This window comes from Euprymna scolopes, chromosome 37 (genome assembly GCF_053919585.1).
Source record: "Euprymna scolopes isolate OS-2025 chromosome 37, ASM5391958v1, whole genome shotgun sequence".
Classification (NCBI taxonomy): Eukaryota; Metazoa; Mollusca; class Cephalopoda; order Sepiida; family Sepiolidae; genus Euprymna; species Euprymna scolopes.
This window is the reverse complement of record NC_136518.1, coordinates 80,317,612-80,343,676: the sequence shown is the minus strand read 5'-3', so window position 1 is coordinate 80,343,676 and position 26,065 is coordinate 80,317,612. Positions and strand designations below refer to the sequence as shown.

The following is a 26,065-nucleotide window of genomic DNA, read 5'->3' as shown; positions in this document are numbered from 1 at the left end:
GGTATCATTCTCAGTTTGGGCGAGCGAAAAATACAATTGCTAATCACTTAGGACCTCTATCCAACAACACATGCATGCTACCCCTGGGAAGGAAGGGGCTCGAAATTCCGTCCAGAAACATTCCCGAGTTCGACAGAAACATTCCAGTATTCGGCAAGATACAGCTGAAGAAAGTCGGAGGTTACATCAACCAAAACTTTGTGAAAATAACAGTCAAGGTGAGAACAGTAGTCCAAAGAATCCAAAATGATACCAATAATCAATCCTCATCTGCAAAATTCAGAAACAGTTTTTATTTTATTCTAGTAAGGCTACAACTGAGATTTTCTACAAAAACTGCACGAAATAATTAGTGATGGGACGATTCCAATATTTTTCCCGCCAAAATACACATCAAGAAGGCAGCAAGTAACCAAAACGTTATCAAAATAACATTCAAATGAAAACACTTCCTATTTACTTGCCTTTCTACGAGGGCAGAGTTAGACACAAGGTCGGTTATTAATATGGGGAAAAATTCAGCTCCCGAAAAAGGGGCACTCCGGATAGGAACAAAAATAAAAATTGTCTCAGTCATGAAGAATTTATTCTCCACTGACCGAGGGCAGAAAATGTGAAGTGTAGTACCAAAAAAGATACTACACTTTGTTCCTAGCCAAACCGGACCAGAGTGAGAACAGTTGTTCGAAGAATCCAAGCAATACTAATAAAATAATATACTTGTTTTTTCGTATCTCTTTAACCATATAACCTTTTTTTTTTTTAATATTTAACGCCGAATAAAAAATTATATGGTTTGATTTGTAGTGTATTAGCCCTTTTAAGATTTTTAAAGATTACTTTGTCGGCGCTCAAATAAAATGAACAGGTGCGCCACTGCGCCAGACGTCTGGTCTTTTATTACGTTTCGGCAGATAAAAACGCTAAAAGTGTTGATGTGCCGCAGAGCACAAAAAATCGAAAAGAAGGCAGACTTGCAAAGAGTATAAAAGTACTTTATGATGGTCGAATTAAAAGAGAAACAAAATCAAAATAGGTTCGCAAAACAAAGAAACTAATTAAGCGACGGATGAACAGGCAGACAATAGGCATAAATCGGTAAGAAAACTTTTTTTTTTTTACTCAAATCCTCCGCCCCTTAAATGTTACCCAGGTGTTGGCATCGGGGCGTATTTTTGTTGTTGTTTTTTTTTTTATTCGCTGTCATGGCGCACCTGTTTTTTCTTCGAAGTGCCGACAAGAACGCAATTAGCGGGAATTTGGTGTTTTTTTTTGTTTGTTTTATTTTGATTCCAAACAGTTGAAAGATAACATCAACCCAGCCGATACTGAACCAAGCTATTTCTAGAGTCTATAGAGGTATATTTTCCATGCTCTCTCTCTCTCTCTCTCTCTCTCTCTCTCTCTCTCTCTCTAATATATATATATATATATATATATATATATATATATATATATATATATATATATCGTTAGTTATCATTCCCAAATTGTATTTTCCGCTCATAATAGTTTATTTATATATTTTCTTACACGTGTCTCTTTGAATAGAGGAAATCCATTAACCATCTTAACAGAGATAAATATAGATTCCTTAAAAACAATCGGGAAATTTATATATATATATATATATATATATATATATATATATATATATATATATATATATATATATATATATATATATATATTGAGTATAATGGTTAATAATTGTAAATTATGAATCAGTTTTAAAAGGATAAAAAAACAAAATCAAATTGAGTGTAAGATCGATTCGGAAACGATCGATTCATTTTATTAATATGGGCAATAATATTGATTAATAACAGACAAAGAATGTGTTTTTTTAAATATAGTCTCCTCATCAGCACAAAACGGGGTTGTGTGGGAAGTTTTAGACACTAAAATAAAACTAGCATTTTTGTAGTAAGGTGGGTAATCCTTATTGAGGTGCATGTGAAAATTTGTTTTAAAGTTCGAGAGTACATATGTGGGTATGTTGTTTTTGTATTTTGGCCACAAATGATTGAATAATTATTTACTGTTTATTTACGAATTTGTCAGTTATTGTTAGTATTAATAATTATTGTTAGTATTAATAATTATTGTTAGTATTAATAAAATGAATATCCTTTCCGAAACGATCGTACACTCAATTTTGTTTGTTTACTCTTGAAATTGATTCATAATTTACAATTATCAATATCGAAACTCAATATTAATACATCTCTTATTATATATCCACATTACTACGAGCAATGTGTTTTTTAAAGTATTAATACATTAAAATAAATTTTGCTCTTTTAGATCCAAGGTTTAATTCTCTCTATAATATATATATATATATATATATATATATATATATATATATACACATATATATATATATATATATATATATATATATACAAATATATATATATATAGACACACACATATATATATATATTTGTATATGTGTGTGTGTTCCATATATATATATATATATATATATATATATATACATACACATATATGGATGTATTGAAGTATTGAAAAGAAATCAATTAATGCTCGAGCATACACATTATTTATTTCGATTTTTATTTCATTTCGTGAGTCGCTGATGATTTGTTTAGATTTTTAAAAGCCTTTTAAACGCCAGATCAACTGCAATGAAACTATAGTATGTCCCGAAATATGCAACATATAATTTTTATATAAATAATTTGTATCTCTCTCTCCAATTCTCTCTCTCTCTCTCTTGCTACACACAGACACACACACACACACACACACACTAACATATATATATATACATATATATATATATATATATATATATATATATATATATATATATATATATATATAGTAACACTGGTAATTAGTAAAAACCTGAATAGAGTGCTCACTACTTTTGCAGAGCAAATATGTGTTTTATTTTTTTTTACTGTTTTATCTGTTCGGTTACATATGTTTCAGATGTTGGACCATGTTTATGATCCAACTATCTCGTCAGACCTTACAAAAATAGTTGTTAATATTTGGAAGAAGTGTTTTATAGGAAGTATGAAAAAAAAGGGGGGTTAAGAGATACTAAGTGGTAAGGAGATGGGTATCAACAATATTTAAGTTTTGAAGGTTAAAATACATTAGCTTGTAGTGTGTTTGTGGGGGGTAGCAAATTGAGGTCGGCTTGGTTGGAGATACATGGATATAAGGAGGGGGAGGGGAGAGAAAGAGGTAAAACGGGGATATATATATATATATATATATATATATATATATATATATATATATATATAACAGAAACATGTTGACATACTGGTTCTCATTTGATCATCAAACTGAAGCAATGATGAGCCTTGCCAAAACCTTAGTTACCAGGCGCTGTATGTATTGCACCGATATGGTAAGTATTTCAGGGTGTGTTTAAAACCACCGAGAGATATGCATCACCAGTCTTCTCTATGCCTGGCCACTTATTGATATTATTGTGATTAGTAGTTTTTCCAAAAAGTGTGAATGGTTCTAAACAAAACCGTCACTGCTAGAAATAAATTATCTGTGTATATTTCGAACAGCTTAATTGTTGTGTAACCTCATATGTTAAAATCGACGGGAGGATCTATCCATCTTATCAAATTTGGGAATATTACACACCCACACGCGTCTGCTTTCAATAAAATCCCTCCAGTTATATCCCTTTCATTCTTTCATTCTCTCTGTTTCACTTGTTACTTCTCTTTTCGCGAGAGCGGTGAATTTGTAGCAGCAGTAGTCACTGACGCTACGTGGTTGCTCTGGAAACTAGTTATGAAAAGGCGTCGCTCACTTCCTTATGTTTTTTTTTTTTTTGCGATTTTGAACAGCAGTAAATTCATCATCAGTTTTGTTTTACTGAACGACAATTGAAAAAAAATTGTCACGATATAGCTGAGAAGGTGATCTATAATAATTGTTTGAAATTTGGTCGAAAAAATCAGTGAGCGGTGAAGCTTTAAAGCAGTTCTAAATGACTAAAACTAAAACTTAACCATATATTCAAACACGGTAGTGTTTGAATTATATATATATATATATATATATATATATATATATATATATATATATATTATATTATATTATATTATTGGTAGTATTATTTAAACAAAACCAAAATGTGTCAACCAAAATGAATATGGTTAAAAAAAAAGCATAACTATGAAATTATATCCCACATCAATTTGTATAATGTGATCACCTATCTTATCTGGTTACCCCTTTATTATCCCATTTATTGGTTTTAATTATAAAAAGAGGTAATGTTTTTGACGGATACTCTCGTGGATATTCTTGGCCTGATGAGGTGATTCTTCCTTGTTTGCATATGTGTAAGCCATTAGTTATCACATCCAACACACACACACACACACACACACACACACACACACACACACACATATATATATATATATATATACAATGTTTTTGGAAAGTTGGATTTTTTCAGATTAAAATAGCATTTAAACTGACAAATCAAACTTCGCATTCGCATAAACAAATTGTCGGCTGCTATTGTTATACTGTGTTATTTACAATATAACGACTTATGTCATTAAAATGTGTTAAAAATTAACTAATCTACAAATCTGGAGAGACATGGATTACTACAGATTCCAGGGAATACAACCATTTTTGATGATAAACTTGAGGGAAAACAGCAATAATAATAATAATAATAATAATAATGATAATGATGATGATGATGATGATGATGATGATGATGATGATAAAATTAAATTAATAATAATAATAATAAAAATTAAATTAATAATAATAATAATAATAAAAATTAAATTAAAAATAAAATGAAAATAAAAAAATAATATAAATATTCACATTAATAATTAAAACAATAATAATAATGATAATCATAATCATAATAATAATTACAATAATAATAATAATCACAATAATGATAATCATGATAATAATCATAATAATAATAAACATAATAATAATAAACATAATAATAATAATAATAATAATGAAAATAATAATAATAAAAATAATAAAAACAGTAATAATAATAATAATAATAAAATAATAATAATAAAACAATAATTATAATAATAAAAATAATAAAATAATAATAATAATAATAATAATAATAAATAAAAATAATAATAATAATAAAATAATAATAATAATAAAATAATAATAAAAATAATAATAATAATAAAATAATAATAAAAAAAATAATAAAAATAATAATACAATAATAATAATAATAATAATAAAAATAATAACAATAATAATAAAAATAATAATGATAAAATAATAATAATAATAATAATAATAATAATAATAGTAATAATAAAATAATAATAATAAAATAATAATAATAATAATTAATAATAATAATAATAATAATAATAATAATAATAATAATAATAATAATAATAATAATAATAATAATAATAATAATAATAATAATGCAGTTATATAATATACGTAATCTTCTTTCACTTCATATATTCCGGTTGTGGACTTAAATGATCGATCCATGCATCTATTCTCGCACGACTCACATGGACACACATACACGATTCTTTTTAAAAATAATACCTGTCTTGCACCTGGCATTGTAGAAACTCACCAAAAGAGACTGACATTCCCTTCTTACGTGTGCCTTTGACTTTGCACATGTTTCCGTTAAAGCTTCATGACCTTATAAGAAAAGAAAAAGAAGAAAAGGAAGAAGAGATACGAACCTGCAGTTTTGACCATTGTATTCTTCCGATGCACCTGGGGGCGTTTCTCCAGGCGGTTTTGGCCCCAAATGTAAGTTCACTTTTGTTCAATTCGTACAAACCAGTTTTCTCGATTGACTGCATTACCTCTTGCCAACGTTTGTGATACGCCGGAGTGTTTAATCTGCGAAAAGATATAAAAAAAAAAACAATTTATTAATCCCCCGGCAAAAAGAAGGTGGACCTGTAAATTTATGTTTGTCCGTTCGTCTGTTCGTCCGCACTTTTATCAATAACTACGCATTGGAATTTCTCGAAATTTTGCACAAACATTAAACATGATATGAGTAAAAAGTAACAGAATGGATTTTCCGGTGAAACTCCGGTTGCCTCTCCCCTAGAGGCGCCTTTCGCGTTAAAATGTCCAAAATTAACACTTTTGTGCTTATTAAAAAAAATTGATGCCTTGGATTTTTATAAAACTTTCTGAAAAGCTGTAACTGACTGATTTCTATATAATTTTGTTTGTCTATACTTCGCAATAACTCTTGGGTGTGTCACAGGGGCTCTTTTAGGACCATTAAAAACACTCCATTTTGGGGACTATTTTACCATATTTGTCCAATATTTTCTGTGTATGTCTATTTAGCAGTTTTGCATAGTGCGGAACTCAAATTTAAATATGTTAAGGACTTGGGAACTTTTGGAACTAAGTAGGGGGCAAATAGTGGACGTAATCACTTCTTTTTTTCATGGTGCAGAACTCAAATTTACATATGTTAAGGCCTGTAACTGCACCGTTTATTTATTTTCACCAGGATTTAAAGTTTGTCTCGTTCGCTGTGCAGTCACGGGGGACCATACATTCTTCACTTGTCATTCTTATAGCGCATTCAATACAATTAGATACCAACTATTTGATCGATATTCAAATTAAGCAGCATTTTCTCTGTCTATACTTAATTTATTACGTCACGCCATAAACAAGTGAGATATCGTTCATGAAATTGATATTTTTGAAAACAGAAAAATATTTACTAACAATATTTTTAGAAGAGTACCAAAATAAAACAATTTTTAAAAATTCTCAAGTCACAAATTGTCAGAAAAAAAATGGTCACAATACGTGAAAGGCTCCGCAAAAAGTTCAGTTTTATGAATTTAATAGCGTTCACAGGGAACGAGTTGGAATAGATACATTGATAGCATTGGCAGGACCGCTGCAGGGAGGTTGGCTCTCTTTACCGTGCTAGAAAGCTACTTACGCCTGAAAGTATACTGTACCTGTATAAGGCTACCATTCGTCTATGCATGGAGTATTGTTATCACATTTGGGCAGGTGCATCTGCTACTAGTCTCTCACTCCTGGACAGGGTTCAAAAGAGAGTCGCCATTCTGAACTGTCATCTAAACTTCAACCTCTATTCCATTGCATATCGCATCCTTCTGTCTGTTCTATAAGTATTTTAATGGTGGATGTTCCGACGAACTACAAGCACTTTTACCCCCTCGACAGAAATACTCCCGCCAAACCCGACAAGCAGCACAATCCCACCCCTTCACAGTAGAGATCTCTAGATGTAAGAAAGCTTTCCACTCCAATAATTTCTTCCCCAGAACTGCTAGATTTTGGAACTCTCTTCCGGGATTCTGCTTTCCCAACTGTACTGATATGCAGAAGTTCAAGTGTGATGTGTACAGACATCTTGCTGCTCAACTCCCTACATAGTATCCCTGCAACTTATGTACCCGATAGTAGCCATCTACATCAAAGTAACACTGTGCCTTGTTTGGCGTGAAAATGGAATTTAAAAAGTTATTTTATGTTTTCATAATGATTGGTTACCAAAACTCATCAATGGCCGGGTACCAGTTAAGAATAAGTGTTAAAGATATTGTATTGTAAGTGAGTCATTAAATTCCGCTTACTCTCGGGTAAACATTCAACCCCCAATATATTGTCGCTTGGAAATGGTTAAACAGTCGATTACGTAATTGCGTGCAGATTGCCGAGTTCAACGTAAAGATTCCCGACTTCGGCAAGACATGCTTGAAGAAGGTCTCAGGTTTAATCTGCCGGCATGTTTTGAGAATAATATCACAGATAAGTACAATAGTCAGAATAATCCAACTAATATAAATTATCAATCTTCCCCCGATAATTCCCAAAACTTAAAAATACAAGTCCGTTTTCGGTGCTGACTCAAAGCCATTGTTGTTTCTGTTATGTCTTAATGCATTCGAACGTGATGCAGGGGAACATGGTTGTGATATATAGATGAAGAACACAATTAGTAGTGAAACAGTGTTAGGTACGAATGTCTTCTGGCAATTTGTCATATCTAGACGAGAAAGACACCTTATGGAAGGTCTCAGAGAACGAAACATCTATATTTAATTACCTGGCCAGGTAAGTTGATTAGGCGAAGAATAAAGTATTTTTGATGTTCAATTGTCGTCGTCTTTTATCTTCTAGACACATTTCCAGCAATAAGGACAATGTCCAATAGATTGTTAACGATGCACGTGGAAGGCTTGACCAACAGAAACCACTAAATCGAGCAGTAAGAGAGTATGAACATTGCAGTGATAAACAACCTTGGGTTAAAAAGAAAAAAAAACATTATTGCGCATGTTTTATGAGTCCAGATTTTCGCGTAAAAACCGTAAAGTTATAAGCCATAGTCCGAGGCGATCCGAAGGCTCCTTTTTGATTAACTGATAGGCTGGGATATAGAAAAAGGCACCACCCTTTTCCTGACTGTTGTATAGTAGGCGTACATATCGGAGATGAGACATTTATATAACGCGTATATGGCGATGACAATTACTTGTTGAGTTCATTATTTGTAGTAGAAGGGATAGATATGTGAAATGAGCAGTTCTTTTTACACACTGAGGAGAGATGCATTATTTATGATGGGGACAAAGAACACTTTGGAAGAATATTACATATAAACGTTCTTTTACAAAAGCAAATCACAAAAACACATTACATTTCAGGTTGAAATGAATGACAAACGAAGACTTACAAATAACATGATGATCTTTATTCATTCCCGCTGGATGAGATGATCAGGAATTCGAATGCCTTGCAGAATAACATTGTCTTTCTTCCCTTTCTGATACCCTTCCAAGAGGATTCGGCTAACTGTCAATTCAATTCGGACCTCTCTCTCTCTCTCCTACTTACTCTCTCGCTACGCTTTAACTTTGATTCGACTTCTGAATACATTGTAAATCTATCTTTCTTTGTGATGTCAAAACGTGCTCAGACATGTGATTCTCCTCACGTGGATTTACATATTACATCTGCCTCCACACGTTTTTGCCCACACACAGAAAATTTCTAAATTGAATTGTTCATTCCCCTAACTCTGACATAATAAATATATTTAGTTATTTTTAAACACAATGGACAATTGCTCCATGTTCCTAGGATTGCAATATGTATTCTTTTTCAACTTCTGATTACTGGGTTCGGTTCTAGCCTTTTCCTTTAATAAATGTTATTTTCAAACCTTATTTACTTTGCTTCTTTAATTATCGATGTCTGTCCCCTTCCATATGCAACATTACTCCACTTACTCGTAACCCCCCGCTTTCGAAGGCTGTCTAGGAAAACAACATTATGTATTCTTTTTATGATTTGGTATGATGCGACCGAGATTTTACTGCTCTCTACCATCCCTTTATGGAAATTATACTGATTCTAACGAGTTTAACCGGCTCCCTCCAAAGAAGGAAGTTCCATGGGAGCATGAAATTCACAAGCGGTCCCCATGGGAGAATTGACAAACGGTCCCCATGGGGACTATTTTTGAATAGGAGAGAAAACGACGTTAGGTTTTTGCAACTCTTGTGCTGAAATAAGTGCCGATGTCCTCATACATACAGCGCCTGATATTCCAAATTGGCCAACCATCTAGTATTGATCAGGCTCAACGTTGCTTAACTGCAGTGGTCTAATAAGAACCAGTGTGTCAAAGTGATTACGTCAGAATATATAAACCCTGATACAACAATCTAACCATCATAGCAAAGGGGTTGGTATTATTCGTGAATATTTTGTATCCAAAACAATGACAACTGCTTAATATTTGAACATCTCTAGTTATCTAATGAAAATATTAAAAGAGAATGTAATCGTTTACAATATTTGTAATAGAGCGCAGACGCGCGTATGGCAAGTATATGCAAATGACCGAGCTGTGATGAGGCGATGTCACGGCAAGAAAGAACGAAAAAGGTTACAAAAAAAAAAGAACGTATGTACAGACGAATGATCACGTTAGAGACGAGTAGGTGACGGTACAGCCGGGTCGAGAAGTCACGCGAGGCTGAAGGAACAGGAAAAAAAGTTATTTCTTAAAACCTGAAACAGCGAGTTGGATTTCCTTCCTTTTCTTTACTTATATTCTTTGCGACGGCATCTATAACGTGTTGGGTCCCGTGTGTGGATATGTAACGATACCGTTAAACAAAAAGTTGTAATACGGTACATATGTAAAAGAAATGGTTAGCCGTAAATATGAGAAATTAAACAGATATTATTTTTAAATAGTCTTATATCATTATATATGCATGTAAATTTTATATTGGAACTAAAACTAAAATGTTACTTGAATAGAGAAGTGATTGACAGAAGGTGGGTCAAAATTTAATCTGCAGTAAATGAAAATTGTGAAACAATGTCATTTCTGGAAGTTAAAGAACCCTAACCCTAATCAACCTTAACCCTGCTTGAGAAGGTTCAAAGTTGTATTCATACCCCCCCCCCCAAAAAAAAAACTTGATATTAGCATTTGAAATTTTTGTATCAACGGACGATCAATGGGTTTAGAACAATGGTTCTCAACCTTTTTTTTTTTTAATCATGACTTTTTAATGTATTCTTTTTAATGTATTCTTTTTAATGTATCCCTTGTAATTTTTATTTTTCAGTAATGTAAAGAAAACCAAAGAACATATATCAACAGTTTATCTTGAAGGAAGACTGAACCGATATTAACGTTACGTGTACCGTAGGGGTCCACATGGACCCCGGTTGAGAACCATTGGCTTAGAACGACGATAACGGGTGTATAATAGATTATACACGCCAAGGACAACCGAAACGTGTACACAATCAAGTAGAAAGTGAACCTGAAGTTTATTTTTTATGGAAATCGCTCCAGACAACGTATAAAACCACTTCGTGTAAGTTTTTTTTAAAGAAAGAAACTACTTCAAGCTTAAGTTGACTTTCAACAACCTCGTAAATCTCGCTTTCCTTATTTTCGAAGCTCGACTGAAAACATGGAAATAAATAAATACAACACAAAAGTAAAAAAGAACAGATATATTGAGATCAAGAAAATACAATATTTACATAGAGTCCATCGGTATAGTCATGGGGAGACCATCCCTGGAAAATGTGTCGGCTGGGTAGTCGTCGACTCTTGATCTCGTTTTCTCTCTCTGAGTTTTTCGTTGGGTATCTTGTTGGGTCTCTCCCTGTCTTTACGGTGCCAACCATATTTATATAGTTGACACCCCCCCCGTATGCTAATTAGGTAGATCCTACCACAACACATGTTTTATCCTTTAGTCCTCACATTCCACGAACGATGTTTCTAATAAATACGGAAGAATTATTGTTTTTTGAATCAGAATCTTCTCCATCTGACATTTATTATTGATATGAAGTAGTTTCTTTCTTAAAAAAAAAAAAAAAAAAAAAAAAAAAACTTACACGAAGTTGTTTTATACGTTGTCTGGAGCGATTTCCATAAAAAACTGTCAGAGAAAATAAAAAAAATCTCTATGTAGGGTGCCCCCCTCCACCATTAAACGTTTAATGGTGGAGGGGGGCACCCTACATAGAGATTTTTTTTATTTTCTCTGACAGGTTTTGAATAAAATAGAATACGGGAGAATTGGACTTATCTAAGTTGCCACTTATTGCCATGCTCTAATACCTTACCTTATAGAGCTTATAGAAATATAACGCGCGCGCGCGTGGAAAAACTTTCATTCATCTAATGTCTGGTTGTCGTTTTCTGAAAATAACATTCATGCATCTCATGTCATGCGTCATGCGAAAGGAAAAATATTAAAATACAAACTTGAAGAATTTATATTTTCAGGATATTATTTCGAACTTAAACCTGACAGAATCAATAAACCATACTTAAAACTTGAACGTCACAAACCTAGTAAATGATATCGTGAATGTTAAGTGTGACGGGCCGAATAAACAATATTTATAACTAACCGTTGTTTTGCTATTCAGTACGTAAGCGTGATAAACTGAATGATATTATAAAACGTTAGCATGACAGACCAACTTTTGGACAGAGAGATACTCAGAGATATATAAGGTATCATCTAAAATATCTATTTAATTATTTATAGTGCAATTTAATTGACATGCATGCATGTAGCGGCCCTGCTGTTTTAACAGTGTCGGCGACCACAGCACTCCAAATTGTAGAGCCATGGTAACCTCAGGAAGACAAGTAAATACGGTAGTTTCTGTTATTTTCCGTCTTGAGGGGTGTATCTCTCCCAGTGAGTTAAACGCGCCCCCAGATACCAACCTAGAAATTTCTACGACTCGGCGCGATAGATACAGTGCCTAAATGATCACCCATCTGGTACTGGCTCGGCTCATCGTTGCTTAACTTCGATGATCTGGCGAGAACCGGTGTGTAAACGTGATCGTACTGTATGTAAGTTTACATGGGGTGTTCGTAAATTCGATAGGCAAAAAATCTGCTTTTAATAAATAAATACTTGTGAAGTGTAATATGTCATTTATTAAGGCATTTACGTTCACCAAGTCCATTTTCAACTACTTAAAGCTGGATCGTTCCATTGCTTAATTCCTTGTAAGCGATAGCACCAACTGCTAAGCCGCATGATATTTTGAGAAGTGAACGTACGCATGCGCACCTTAGTTTAGCCTTGGCAATGAGATCAAGCCTATCATGACAGTGCAGTGAAATTGTCTGTGTGTGTGTGTGTGTATCTGTGTGTATGTATCTGTGTGTGTGTGTGTGTGTATCTGTGTTTATGTATCTGTGTGTGTGTGAACATCTCCTTACTAAACTAATCTCTTAATTTTCAGTCTACAGGGTATTGAGATTTGGGAACATTTTTTAATCGGTTTTCGGACAGAAATTTGGCTGTCAAGGGGTCAAAGTTCAACGATTTTACAATTGAAAACTCCACCAAACTCCTCCGCCAAATTTTGGGTTTAAACACTTGAAATTTTAGATTTAGATTACTTGGACATGAATGAAACTTTTTAATTTGATTTAAACCTAAAATAATAAATGTTAAGAGGTTAAAATTGGGGTCGAATTTAAAAAAAAAAATGACCGCTGCGTTCTCTACCAAATTACTCAGCCAATTTCTGGTCTAAACATTTGAACTTTTACATAAAGTGTATTCAGACATAGGGTAAGCTTTTTAATCGGTTTTTGGCCGAAACTTTGGCTGCCAAGGGGTCAAACTTCAAAAGATTTGACTTTTGCGGCTTCTATCAAACTAATCAACCAATTTTGGGTCTTAACATTTGAAATTTTACATAAAGGGTATTCAGACAGGCAGAGAGCTTTTTAATCAATTTTGGAGCGAAAATTTAGCTGAAAAGAAAGAGTTGGCCTTTGCAGACTCTACCAAACTCCTTCGACAATATTTGATGTAAACACTTGAAATTTTAGATGCAAGTTACCTGGATATGAGTCAAACTTTATTATATACATATGCGCATAAAGTTATGAAAAGTGCATAGAGCCCGAGCAAAGCCGGGCTAAACTACTAGTATTCCAATATTTTTTCCCGATTCCGATATAATTACCGATTCCATACTAAATTCCAGATTCCAATACAATTCCCGATTCCGATTCTGATTCTTTATAAATCTCTAAATATTTAACAATAAAATCGTTATTTTATTTCGATTACCGTGAAAACACATATTTAATGTGCATATATTTTCCAAAACGTAGAAACACACTTCCGATTCTGATTAATCGTCCCAAAGCTACTATATATATATATATATATATATATATATATATATATATATATATATATATATATATATATATATATATATACCGACTGGCCGTAATCGGGACATTCTGCACTGATGATTTCGGAAAGGATAAAACACTATTGTCTGTAAGTATAAAAAGTGATAATTATGTCAGCCCCTTTAAGAATTAGGTTCTTGTTGTTGAGCACTCTAAATTGAAGTTAAAAGCAAGTCACTTAAGCTTACACGCGCAGATCGTGACGTCATAATCGTAATAATTATATATATATATATATATATATATATATATGTGACACCCTGCACTGATGATTCAAGAAAGGATGAAACACTAATGTCTGTATGTATGTAATAATTATTTTAGTAAATAATTATGTCATCCCCTTTAAGAAACTCGTTTCTTATCATTCAGCACATTCAGTTAAATTAAAGCCGGTGAATTTAGCTCTTATGGGCAGATTATCATATAATGATTAGATCACTCTGACAGACGTTAAAAAAGCAGTAACAAATAAATGTTTAAATTCAATAGCATTTCTTGCGGTTAACGGTAGCCGAATGGATTAGGTCCTTATTATGGAGCCAGGGATGGCTTCTGTCGCCGGGTTCGAATCTATCGACTGGTGTTAATCGTGACACCCTGCACTGATGATTCCCGAAAGGATGAAACACTAGTGTTTTTAGGTATTTATAAATAATTATTATCGTAAATAATTATATATATGACAAATTGATATGCGCAATTCTTTTCAATGTACTTAAAGGAATAAATTGTAAGATGGTCAACATCATGAAATTTGGAACATAGACTTTTGTCATTTATTTATTATATGCTATGTAGTAACACTTAAATTAAAGGATTCCTATGAATAAATGGTGAAATATAAGTAAACAAACATATTTACACACACACACACACACACACACATATATATATATATATATATATATATATATATATAAGTGACTTTGCGTATCTGTCTTAGGAAAGTTCTCTACCACGCACCTTTGTCCATTTTTGGTCTATAGACTTAAAACTTGATATATAGGGGATTTGAACTTGTGATACGAATTCTATATAGTCTTTGGTCGGTATAAGTAGCTGCTAAGAGGTCAAAATTGAAAGAATTGGACCTTGGCAGGCGTAAGTCGACTTAAAGTGCTACTGTACGCGTGCGAAAATATACATTTATGTCTTAAATTCGGTTAAATTTTAACTATTACTTCTCCATCTGATAGCTCAAATAATATAATAACTAAGGCTGAAATACTAAATGTTTTGGTTTCGATTCCAGCTGACGACACTCAGGTCATATTTTTATCAACCTTAGAAATTACTACTGCACATTGGCTACAATATAATAATCTATAGAGTATTAACTCTCTAATTAATAAACACGAAATCTGCAAGAATTAAAATATTATATTTAATAAGAGTATTTAACGACCTGGAAACGACGGGTGGTCTGTTAGTCTTATACTAAAGCTGATCGAATCGATGCTTGTTCTATGAAAGCTTCTGTCCTATATTTTTAATGAGACACACTATCCGATAAAAATGATACAAATCTATGCTTCGGCGTGAGACCTAAAATGATTCGCAATTGTATTTTTGAGAACGGCAGTCCTTACAAGGACCTATAGCGTATTGGATAGAACACTTGGTATAATTCAGTTAAAGGTTCGATACTCAATGCGGGCGACACTCAAAAATACAATTTCGTATTACTTAAGACTTCTACACAGTCGTGGCCGATGGAATGAGAGTATGCTACTCCCATGGATTAAATAAAATATTCCGTTCGAAATTCCGTGCAGCTTCCTGAGTTCGATACGAAGATTTCCGAGTTAAACAAAAAGATTCTCGAGCTCGATAGAAAAGTGCTTGTGTTCGACAAGAAAGATTCCCGAGTTCGACAAGAAGAAGGTCGGAAGTTACATCGACCGAAACGTTGTGAAAATAACACTCAGGATGAGAACAGAAGTTTAAAGAATCCAAATAATGCGAATTTATTAATTTGCTGTCGATTTTACATACGCGTTCACGGTATGTACGACCAGGTAAATTAAATGTCGAAATAAATAATTAAGCAGCGACTTTGAAAATAGAAAGTCAATCTTTCTGTAAATGCCCATAAATCTATAACTAATACTACGGTGAGTTCTAGAATGTGATTTGTTCAATTAATTACAAATTACCGCTTATTAAAAGAATTTAAACAGCTTTTTCATACACTCCCAGAAATAAGTATCATTTTAGCATATCTTGTGTTTCATTAAAATATATAAGAAGAAGTCCATTATGAAACAAGTGCTGGGAAACTGTTTTAAATTGCTAACGCTAAACTTCGACGATTTTAAATCGCAGTGTTTGTCAATCACGTCAGCGAAATTTGCATAGTTCTTGCTTTTTTCTTCTAAAATTAATACATTTCTAACTTTTGTGAAAATCAGACCTTTTAGAACAAAACAATTTAGTTTATAATTAACCGCTTAAAAAATGCAAGATATAAGTTTTTGTGGCAATATATTTATGACGAATTTGATATGCTCAACTATAGACAACTCGCCTAATAGCAAACTTTTTGTAATCAATCCCATTCACGAAATGAAGATTATTGTCTGAAATAAATATTTTGTTTCGTAAGTAAAATAAATTTGTTCTAATCTTGAAGGTATAAAAGCACATTTTTCATTAACAATTTTCATTTGATTACGCATTTTCTTCTGATATTCAATATGTTTTATTTGTTGTTTTTGGAAACTTTCTAGTCGAACTTATTGTTCTGGTTGATGCTTAATGATGCCTTCTATAGTAATCTTAAAATCTTCCATTTTAGCCACAAAATAGGCTACCGATTTTCTTCTATTTTACACAATCATAACCGTTCCACTGAAAATAAGCGAAGGTCACAAGCAAGGTCTGGGCTCTAGAGATGATGAGGAACTGTCTTGATGCCAATATTGGTCAAATAGTCTGTGACAAGGATGGAGTTGTGGACTGGTGCATTAGCGCAAGTCTTCCGCATCTTCAGTTTCTCGCAAATAATTGTGTGTACAGTTCCCACACTGACATCAAACTGTGCACTTATTGTCTCTATAAACGTAATACTGTCCTTATCCATGAAATTCTCTATTTGGCCAATCAACTCTGGTGTGCTGACTTCTTTACGCCTTTCACATCTCTCATCATCCCTCATAGACTCCCTGCCTTCGTTGAATCTCTTATGCCACTCAAATACTGATGCTCGATTCATACAAGATGGCTCAAAAGCCGTCCATATGGCATTTTTTTTAAGTTTAAAACAGTATTTTATCGCATATCGTTCTTCAGTGAAAATTATTTATATTTTAAAAATCATGGTCTACGAGTATCTCTACTATTATATAAAAGCCACTTTATGTGTGTGAGTTTCTTCCCCATAGGTTTCGAAATGGTTGAGCCTATCTTTTGCAAATTTCACACAAAGCTAATTTATGTCTGGCAGTGTTCTTAGATATGTTTTGTACAGAAATTCATCCGATAAGTATTGAAAATCGAAAAAATCTAATCTTAAAAATAGATTTTCTCTCTTATAATTGTTACAGGAGAATATTTTATGTTACAACGTCCAAGGGCGATAATAAAATCTTCGCAAATCATTTCTTCTAAAAAAAAAAAATTATTATAATTTGGAGGTACAGCGACAGTTATTCCGTGCGGACGTGTGAGTGGCATGGGTCACAGGACATTTACAATACCGATAACACAAAGGGGACGGGACACAATTCTGGATAGTTATGCATTTGCCAATAAAGAAAATATACCTTCGTTCATTCGTGGGGGTTGATTGACAAATCTGCCAAAAGGTGAAATGAAGATCTATCCTAAGTAATGATCAACAAGCTTCGGGTTGTATTTTGAGAAAACTTTATTCCAAATGCTTTACCATTAAAAGATTGTACGCATCCTAGATTCTGCTTCTCTCGGCGTACAGAGCCGTATTACTCCCTGTCCAACTGACTAACCCCTAACTCTGTATATATCTAACTACTTCATTGCTATTACGCCATTCAACTCACATTTTTTTAACACGTGACTTTTTGGTATTTCTACACTATTGGGACGAAATTTCAGAAATTGTAAAACTGAATTTCACATGAAAAATATGTTAGCTATGTATTCTTCGTATTTTTAATATGATTATATCTAAAAATTACCAACATCGATAAGGTAGAAAATTATTTATTAAAAAAATAAACAATAGAATTTGATGGAAACGATCGTAAAACACAGGAGAGTTTAAAAGGGAGGTAATTTTCCGTTTTAGTTTTAAAACAAGATGGCGAAAAGTTTTCACCTGTTAACACGATTAAAGTTGTTTTGTTTAATAATTCAGTAATATTCAGGCAATTTCCACTTCATAATTTCGAAGCTAACGTTGTAATTTATTAGAATTGAAAAAAAATCAGTTGAAACTATTGTTTTTTTTCTGAAAACCCCATTTTTCCACTAAAAAATCTCGTCTTAATTCTGTAGAAAGAATCGACATTTTAATCACGTTTCCTATATTCCGACTTAATATGTAAAACGTATTTAGATGAGTATTTTAACATTAATTCCGTCAAGGTCACATTCCTGGTTCTTTGCTTCATTGTTTTCCAGGACTCATTCTAAATTCAAAAAACCTATAAGCATATTTGTCTTCGTACACAAACTAATGCTACATATCAACAAATAATAATATTCTTTATCTAGCATTTAACTTTTAATAATAATAGTCGATTATCCTTAATCGACTATTAGCAAGGCAACTCAGTGTCGCCCCGGCGTTATTTAACAATATTTAAATGGATAGTTTTTGAAATATGAAGATTTATAATCTTAATAAGACCTTTGTTTGTTTTTGTTTGTGCATGTATTTTATATTGCAAAAGGTATTCTAATACAATTACACACACACACAGATACACACACAAACACACACATACACATATATATGTGTGTGTGTGTGTGTGTGTGTGTGTGTGTGTTCGCGAGTATTTACGATTTATTTATCTTTCGACAGACGGCTGTACGTAAAAAAATTTGAGAGAGACTTGAATTTATTGGCTACAACACGTAAGCAAGATTTAGAATTCTGATTACCGAAATTCTGCGAGTATAAAATACAGCATTTCGCCAATGTGACGAGAGCTTTCACCTATAAAACATGAGCATCAACTCATGTGTCAGTGGCGATTTATTTGACGGGCGAATCTCTTTAAACAACACCGGTTTGCTAGCTATCACGTCACCACCAGCAAAACTTATTAATTCGCATTTGTTTGCATCGTCTTCGTTTTTTTTTTATGTATCCACATCGCAAATGAAGATGTCACGTCTCTAAATAGAATCATCAAAAGGTTACGAGGTGGAATTCCGCAAAGTATTTCGCCGACCTTCAAACGAAATCCAAACGTGAGAAAAAAAGGTTAACATATTTAGTTTATTCCAAATAAACTAAGAATGTTAACATGCACGTCATTCAGACTACAGTTCTTATCTTTAGTATTATTCTGACAACGTTTTGGTCGATGTAACGTTCAACCTTCTCCGGGAGTACTGTTGTCACATTTGGGCTGGTGCATCTACTACTTGTGTCTCACTCTTGGACAAGGTTCAAAAGAGAGTCGCCAACCTGATAGGCCCTTAACTGTCATCTAGGCTTCAGCCTCTGTCCCATCGATGAAATGTTGCATCCCTCTGCCTGTTCTACAAGTACTTTAATGGTGAATGCTCTGACGAACTACAAGCACTTGTACCCCCTCGACGTGAATACCCTCGACAAACCCGACAAGCAGCTAAATCTCACCCCTTCACAGTAGAGATCCCTAGGTGTAAGAAAGCCTTTTACTCCAATAGTTTATTCCCCAGAACTGCAAGACATTGGAACTCCCTTCCGGGATTCTGCTTTTCCAATTGTACTGATATGCAGAAGTTCAAGTGTAATGTGAACAGACATCTTGCTACTCATCTCCCTTCATAATACTCCTGCAACTTATGCCCTCGATAGTAGCTCCTACTTCAAAGTGGCACGGTGTCTTGTTTGTAGTCAAACACGGGAAACTTTATGTCGACATCGGGAATCTGCACGGGATTTCGAACAGAACCCTTTATTTACTTCAAATGGGTTACATGTCCTCATTCCGTCATTCGCAATTATATTCGTAGTATATGTCACACTGGGGATTAAATCTTGAACTTTCAGAAAAGTGTAACTCAGAACTAAATTGTAGTCAATAGTTTATCTGTTATGCCTTGAGTGTGCACGAATTTTCTACAAAGACTCGTCAACATAACACATAAAGTACTAAGAAAAATTTAGTTCGAAATGACACTTCTGAAGTTCAATCCTCAATGCAGACGATACGCTGAACAAGAATATACCAACTTTGTAGGTGTCTGTTTTGTAGTATTTGGAATTTTTGCTGGACATACAACACACATACACACAGACAATGTCCTTTATATAATAAACTCTCAGGGCGTCCGCCGTTGTCTGGCCGTAAAATACGCTTAAATATGATATTTTAATTTATGCAGATTTTATATTCATTATTAGAGAACCGATTCTCTATTGATTGTTATATTGTACCCAGCTCGTCTGGGCTCCAATCTCTGGTCTCCCTTCGCCAATCTTTACCGAAAAACACCCATCTAGCTGAAACCACTGTCAGTAATTTTCCCCACTCTTTATCTGTACCTAAATCAAAACGTAGATTCCATGAACAAAGATTCTTTCTTAGAAGTGCACGCCTGTGGAACTCTCTTCCGTTTGGCTGTTTCCCATCTGACTATAACTTGGATATCTTCAAGTCCAACATAAACAAATTCCTGATAAACCGCCCCCTTAAGTAAGACACTTTAGCAAATCTCCATTACTAACGATTACTACGATATTATCCAATTGATTACTGCACACGCAGTAATCCTTATCCCCGAGTGGCTTCCGGGACTTGGTAAGTGGTGACTTCCATGTATATATATATATATATATATATATATATATATATATATATATTAATTATTTCAAAAATAGGAAAAAATACGACTTACGCGACATCAACTAAACTCGAAACCAAAACATATAGTGCCCCAATCTCAGTCGTTACCGTTTGAGCTATTGTAAAATGGGTAAGAAATAGTTAAAAATTAACCGACTTAAATATATATAAACTTTATTGTTGTTATCTATTTTATTGACAACTTTTTTTTCTAGTTTTGGTTTCTGTTTTGGTTATAAAAAATTGTTCCCTTGAATATGTGAACAAATATATTATTATTTTTATTTTATTTTTTTTTTTGTGTATGAAAAGTTTATTTGGTATTTTTACGACCTAACCCAACGTCGTTTAACCCCTAAAAAATGATAATCTATTTTTTGCTTAATACGTTTAAACGGTATTTAAAAAGGTATTTTACGACCTAACCCAACGTCGTTTAACCCCTAAAAAATGATAATCTATTTTTTGCTTAATACGTTTAAACGGTATTTAAAAAGGTATTTTACGACCTAACCCAACGTCGTTTAACCCCTAAAAAATGATAATCTATTTTTTGCTTAATACGTTTAAACGGTATTTAAAAAGGTATTTTACGACCTAACCCAACGTCGTTTAACCCCTAAAAAATGATAATCTATTTTTTGCCTAATACGTTTAAATGGTATTTAAAAAGGTATTTTTACGACCTAACTCAGCGTAGTATAAACTCTCCAATCTCCCCATGTTAAGAACTGCTTTCGAAATAAACACCCCCAACCTCCCTATGTTAAGAACGGCTTCCAAGGTTGAGGGTGTTTATTGTATTTATTTGCTTCCCCACCAAAGCAAATTAGGCACAAGACCGGTTTTAATGTGGGGTAAAAACCAGCTCCCCTAAAAGTAGGCAAAAAGGGGGCACTCTGGTTACCAAAATAATAATTGTTCCAGCATAGAGGGTTTCCCCTCCATTGACTGGGACAAATTACCTTAAGTGCAGAATCTGCAGAACAGATACTACACTTTCATCCCGGCCCGAAGGCCAAGAACAACAGAAAAAGGCAAGCCTCTGGGGTGTTTATACTACGCTAGGTTAAGTCGTAAAAATACCTTCTTTTTTCTGTTTTCTTTTTTTCTTCTTCCAGTTTTTGTCGTTCTGTTCGCTCGCGTCTCTTTTTGCTCATTCGATATAATCGGGCGGTTTTCGTCGTTCGCCGGACATTGCCGAGCGAGACTTACGGAAAAACGGTATTTAAACTGCAGAAACACCTATTAACTAATTTATTAGGAGAGACCTTTCTTTTCTCAATTTGATCGCCTACAAGTGGAGGACAATGTATGCACAATATATATATATATATATATATATATATATATATATATATATATATAAAATAATGTTCACTTATTTTTTTATATTTATATATTCATACTTTTCCTCTTTTGCCATTCATTGTATTCTTTTGGGATTAATGCATTTACTGAAATAATCATGTGATGATTTAGAAACCCATTAAAAACGTGACGAGGAGATGGTGTTTTGAAAGTATTGCATACTTTCACCTAACAAATTAATAACAAATTAATAACAGATGCTGTAAAAAAATACACTTCTCTACAGGACGCAATAGTGCTAAAAATACAAATATAATAATCGCTCGAAAACAGAAATTTAACTACTGTAACCTAAAAATTACCCTAGTGTTTCATAAATACCTGCAACTTATTTTAAACGCTTCAGCATATAAACATGTATAAGTAGAACAAAATATATATAACGTCTTTTAACACTCGATAATCTCACAAAAATATAAAATTGAATCAACTTTCAGACATAATGCAATTCTGCTAAAAAACCTATGTAGCCTCTTTGAAGTCTTGATAATGATTATTAAACGTAAATACTGGAAGCCTTAATACTTGATGATAATTATTAAACGCAAATACTGAAAGCCTTAATACTTGATAATGATTATTAAACGTAAATTCTGAAAGCCTTAATGCTTGATAATAATTATTAAACGTAAATACTGGAATCCTTCAAATTTTCCTATAGTGAGCTCTAACAAAAGATTTGAGAATTATTGACATTTTTACATGCATTGCTAATTTTTTTCCTTGCACACACAGAACTAGCATATAATGTAATCAAACGCATATTGTTCTTTCCTTGCACGGACGGAACACTCTAAAAATATAAATGCCGCATTGGTTTGGAAATATAAATATGCACAAAATACCTACACGCCACTACCACCTCCACCCCCAAAAAACTCTAAAAATTCTTTTACATGTACCAATATTTAATTTTCGATTTTGGGCGATTATCAAGACTTTAATGATGCTATATTTGTTTTTCTTTGCATTTTTCTTATTCCTATTGACAGTTAAATATATTTTTTTATTCTTAGCCGATTACCTAGTCTTCAAACCTGTGATTTATCATGTCGACACTTTCTTTTTGGAACTGATTAAACGCTCGCAAATAAGTTACAACAAAAAAATATTATGCTGGTAGATTTCCATGTACATTATATTGGCTACGGAAACACTTATTTGTTATATCTTATTTTCTTTGTCACTTTTACATTCTGTGGAGTATTTTATTATTTTGAAGATGTGATAGAGCTACTTTTAGAAAAAAAAATGCGTGCAGTATACCGAGAAGCAAAACGTGGCCGACTTGAAAGATCCTGTCATCAGTAGAAGGCAGTTATCTACCTTTTTCGCTTAATCTAACGGGTTAATAAATGCTTTCTTCAGCCAGTACCTGCAGATTATCGCCCCCAAACAAGCACTAATTACCAGTAACCAACGGTGTCGCCACTGGAAAAAAAATGCCCGACTGTGGACGCCAGATTCTTTCATTTGGGACACGACCGCCGGTGTCCGCTATTTTCCAGGAACGGCAGTGGCCATAAACAACAACCGTAGTTTGATTTGTTTTCTATGGGGGTCCTTTAACGATTCTGTTTCGGATATATCATGCTTCCATCGGGCAATGCCGGTTAACGGGTCCTGCTAATAATCTATATAATTATAAAACTCCGTGGACCTTCCTTGCTTGCTTGCACCTTGTTGTCAACGATTGGGCGATTCCATCTTTTATAAAAGAGATGGTAAGGTTCAGGGGCTAAAGAATGGATGTTCAGAGTTGTTTGTTTTGGTTTCGATTCTAGCTGATGGCACCTAATGTTATATATACTTTTAGTTTTGATATCACTACTATATATTAGGTTTAATATAATAATCGATAGAGAGTTGTCTTTATAATAATAAATATGTAATCTGCATGTATTAAAATATCATATTTAAGCGTATCTTACGACCAGGCAATGTTGAGTGGCCTGCTAGTATATATATAACTTTCAAACAAACTGTATCTTGCATGTTTTCGATCGAAACTACACAACTTTATGTGATTACAAAGTAGACGACATTTTGTTGTGTCCTTGTAAAATATAATTTATAAAACTCACTATTTCTGTTTGTCTGTTTATATATGTTCATATGTCCGAACTCGAACTTTCCCGAAACTAAAAGTTACAGAGCGGCACTAGGGGTCCGAAATGATTGGATTTTTTTATGGACCGTGCTTTTATGGGTCTTTAGCCAGTTAAAATAGTTTTTAAGGGGTCAAAAAATGGGACAAAATTGAAAAAAATCGTCATACATTTTTTACATTCATCTTAGTATATTTTTAATTTTTATTTTTATTCCGTTCATATGCATGTCACGTTGGTACAGTGGTAACGTCACCAGCTTTGAATGCTACAGTTTTGCATTAGGTTTCGATTCTCGCTGATGACACCGAAATATGTTTTTTTTTTACTTTTGAAATCACGAGTTTATAATAATATATACGAAATCTGGCCAAATTAAAATACCATATTTAAGCGTATTTTACAACCAGGTAAAGCCGGCCGCTCCTCTCCCCGTTGCTAGTCAAATAGAAAGTGAAAATGAGGGATCATTTACCTTTTGATAGACGTGTAATATTCATCCATGAAGGCTTTCGCCTGTACTAGAACCTCTTCTTTGGGGCGTGGTTCAGTTCTTGCTTTTTTAAGTCTTGAAAAGATGACGGAGCCTTTGCAACCATTTGGGGAACATGCGACCGGCTGTAAAGAAAAGAAAAAGAAAAATTTAAATCGAAATGTAATTTTTCCAACAATTAATTTGGTTATTTCACGATAAATTGTCCCTAATTAATATGATGAAACATATACCGGTGAGCAAAACAAAATGGCTGATATATATATATATATATATATATATATATATATATATATATATATGTGTGTGTGTGTGTGTGTGTGTGTGTGTGTGTGTGTGCGTGTGTGTGTGTGTGTGCAATGTAAAACCTGTGGTTTACTGTATGCTTTGTCTTGTGGTAGCTATTGAACCAACAAAGATTAGCAATAATACCAAAAAAATATTTCCTCACAAAGCCTTCACCACTATAGAACAAATCATCACTATAGAACAAATCATCAGTATATATATATATATATATATATATATATATATATATATATATATATATATATATATATATATATATATATATCCGTAGATGCCGACGGGGCTACACAAACATCTTTTTGCAGACCAGAGTGCGCTTGATATAAAGTGTTTCTTCGATTACGTTGGCTTTTCAAAACCTGATTGACCCTGTGTTTAAACTCTTGGAGAGGAAAGAAGCAAATACTCTGCTCCACTCTGATAGATTTTTCAAGAGTTCCATTTAAGGTTTGAAAAGAATCCACACTTGGCATGATAGCACACTTCCTTCAATAATTAGACATCAGTCTGAGAGCTTTTGGGAGCATGGGTCCATGGCATCAGGTTGAAGTATAATGCGGTAATTAGTATCTCCCTTCTTCTTCTTCTTCTTCTTCTTCTTCTTCTTCTTCTTCTTCTTCTTCTTCTTCAAGTATCAAGTCTGTTATTGCAAACATCAATGATCATGGTTTTTCATTCCTCTCTGTATTTGGTATTTATGACGAGATCTACAGTCGTGTTTCCAGTAATCATATTGAGGCTGTCAGTGAACTTTGCTCGTTGCCTTCCTCTGGTCTTTTTTCCGGTGATTTTTTTTCTATCAAGCTTTTTTTCAAGACGTCTGTCCGCATTACATGACCAAAGAAATTTAACGGTCTGGCGTGGATGGTATTGAGTAGTGGTCTACTGTATTCTATCTACTGCCTGCTGCACAAGCCTTACGCATGACTTCTTCGATTGTCTTCCTTTATTTGAGATTTATAGCATTCTCCTTAAAAACCATACATCCGCTGCTTCC

At 33.4% G+C, this 26,065-nt stretch overlaps 1 protein-coding gene across 2 annotated transcripts in view; it reads right to left on the bottom strand.

The window, feature by feature from the left end:
- The window catches only part of LOC145261245 (nitric oxide synthase, salivary gland-like), a 280,006-nt gene that overhangs the window by 185,666 nt on the left and 68,275 nt on the right, over positions 1–26,065 (bottom strand). For both annotated transcript variants that reach the window (XM_080119629.1, XM_080119630.1), the window contains exons 2-3: positions 24,742–24,884; positions 5,739–5,901 (exon numbers count right to left, since the gene is read on the bottom strand). In XM_080119629.1, coding sequence (XP_079975755.1) covers positions 5,739–5,901; positions 24,742–24,884 — 306 coding nt within the window. The remainder of the gene's footprint in view (positions 1–5,738; positions 5,902–24,741; positions 24,885–26,065) is intronic.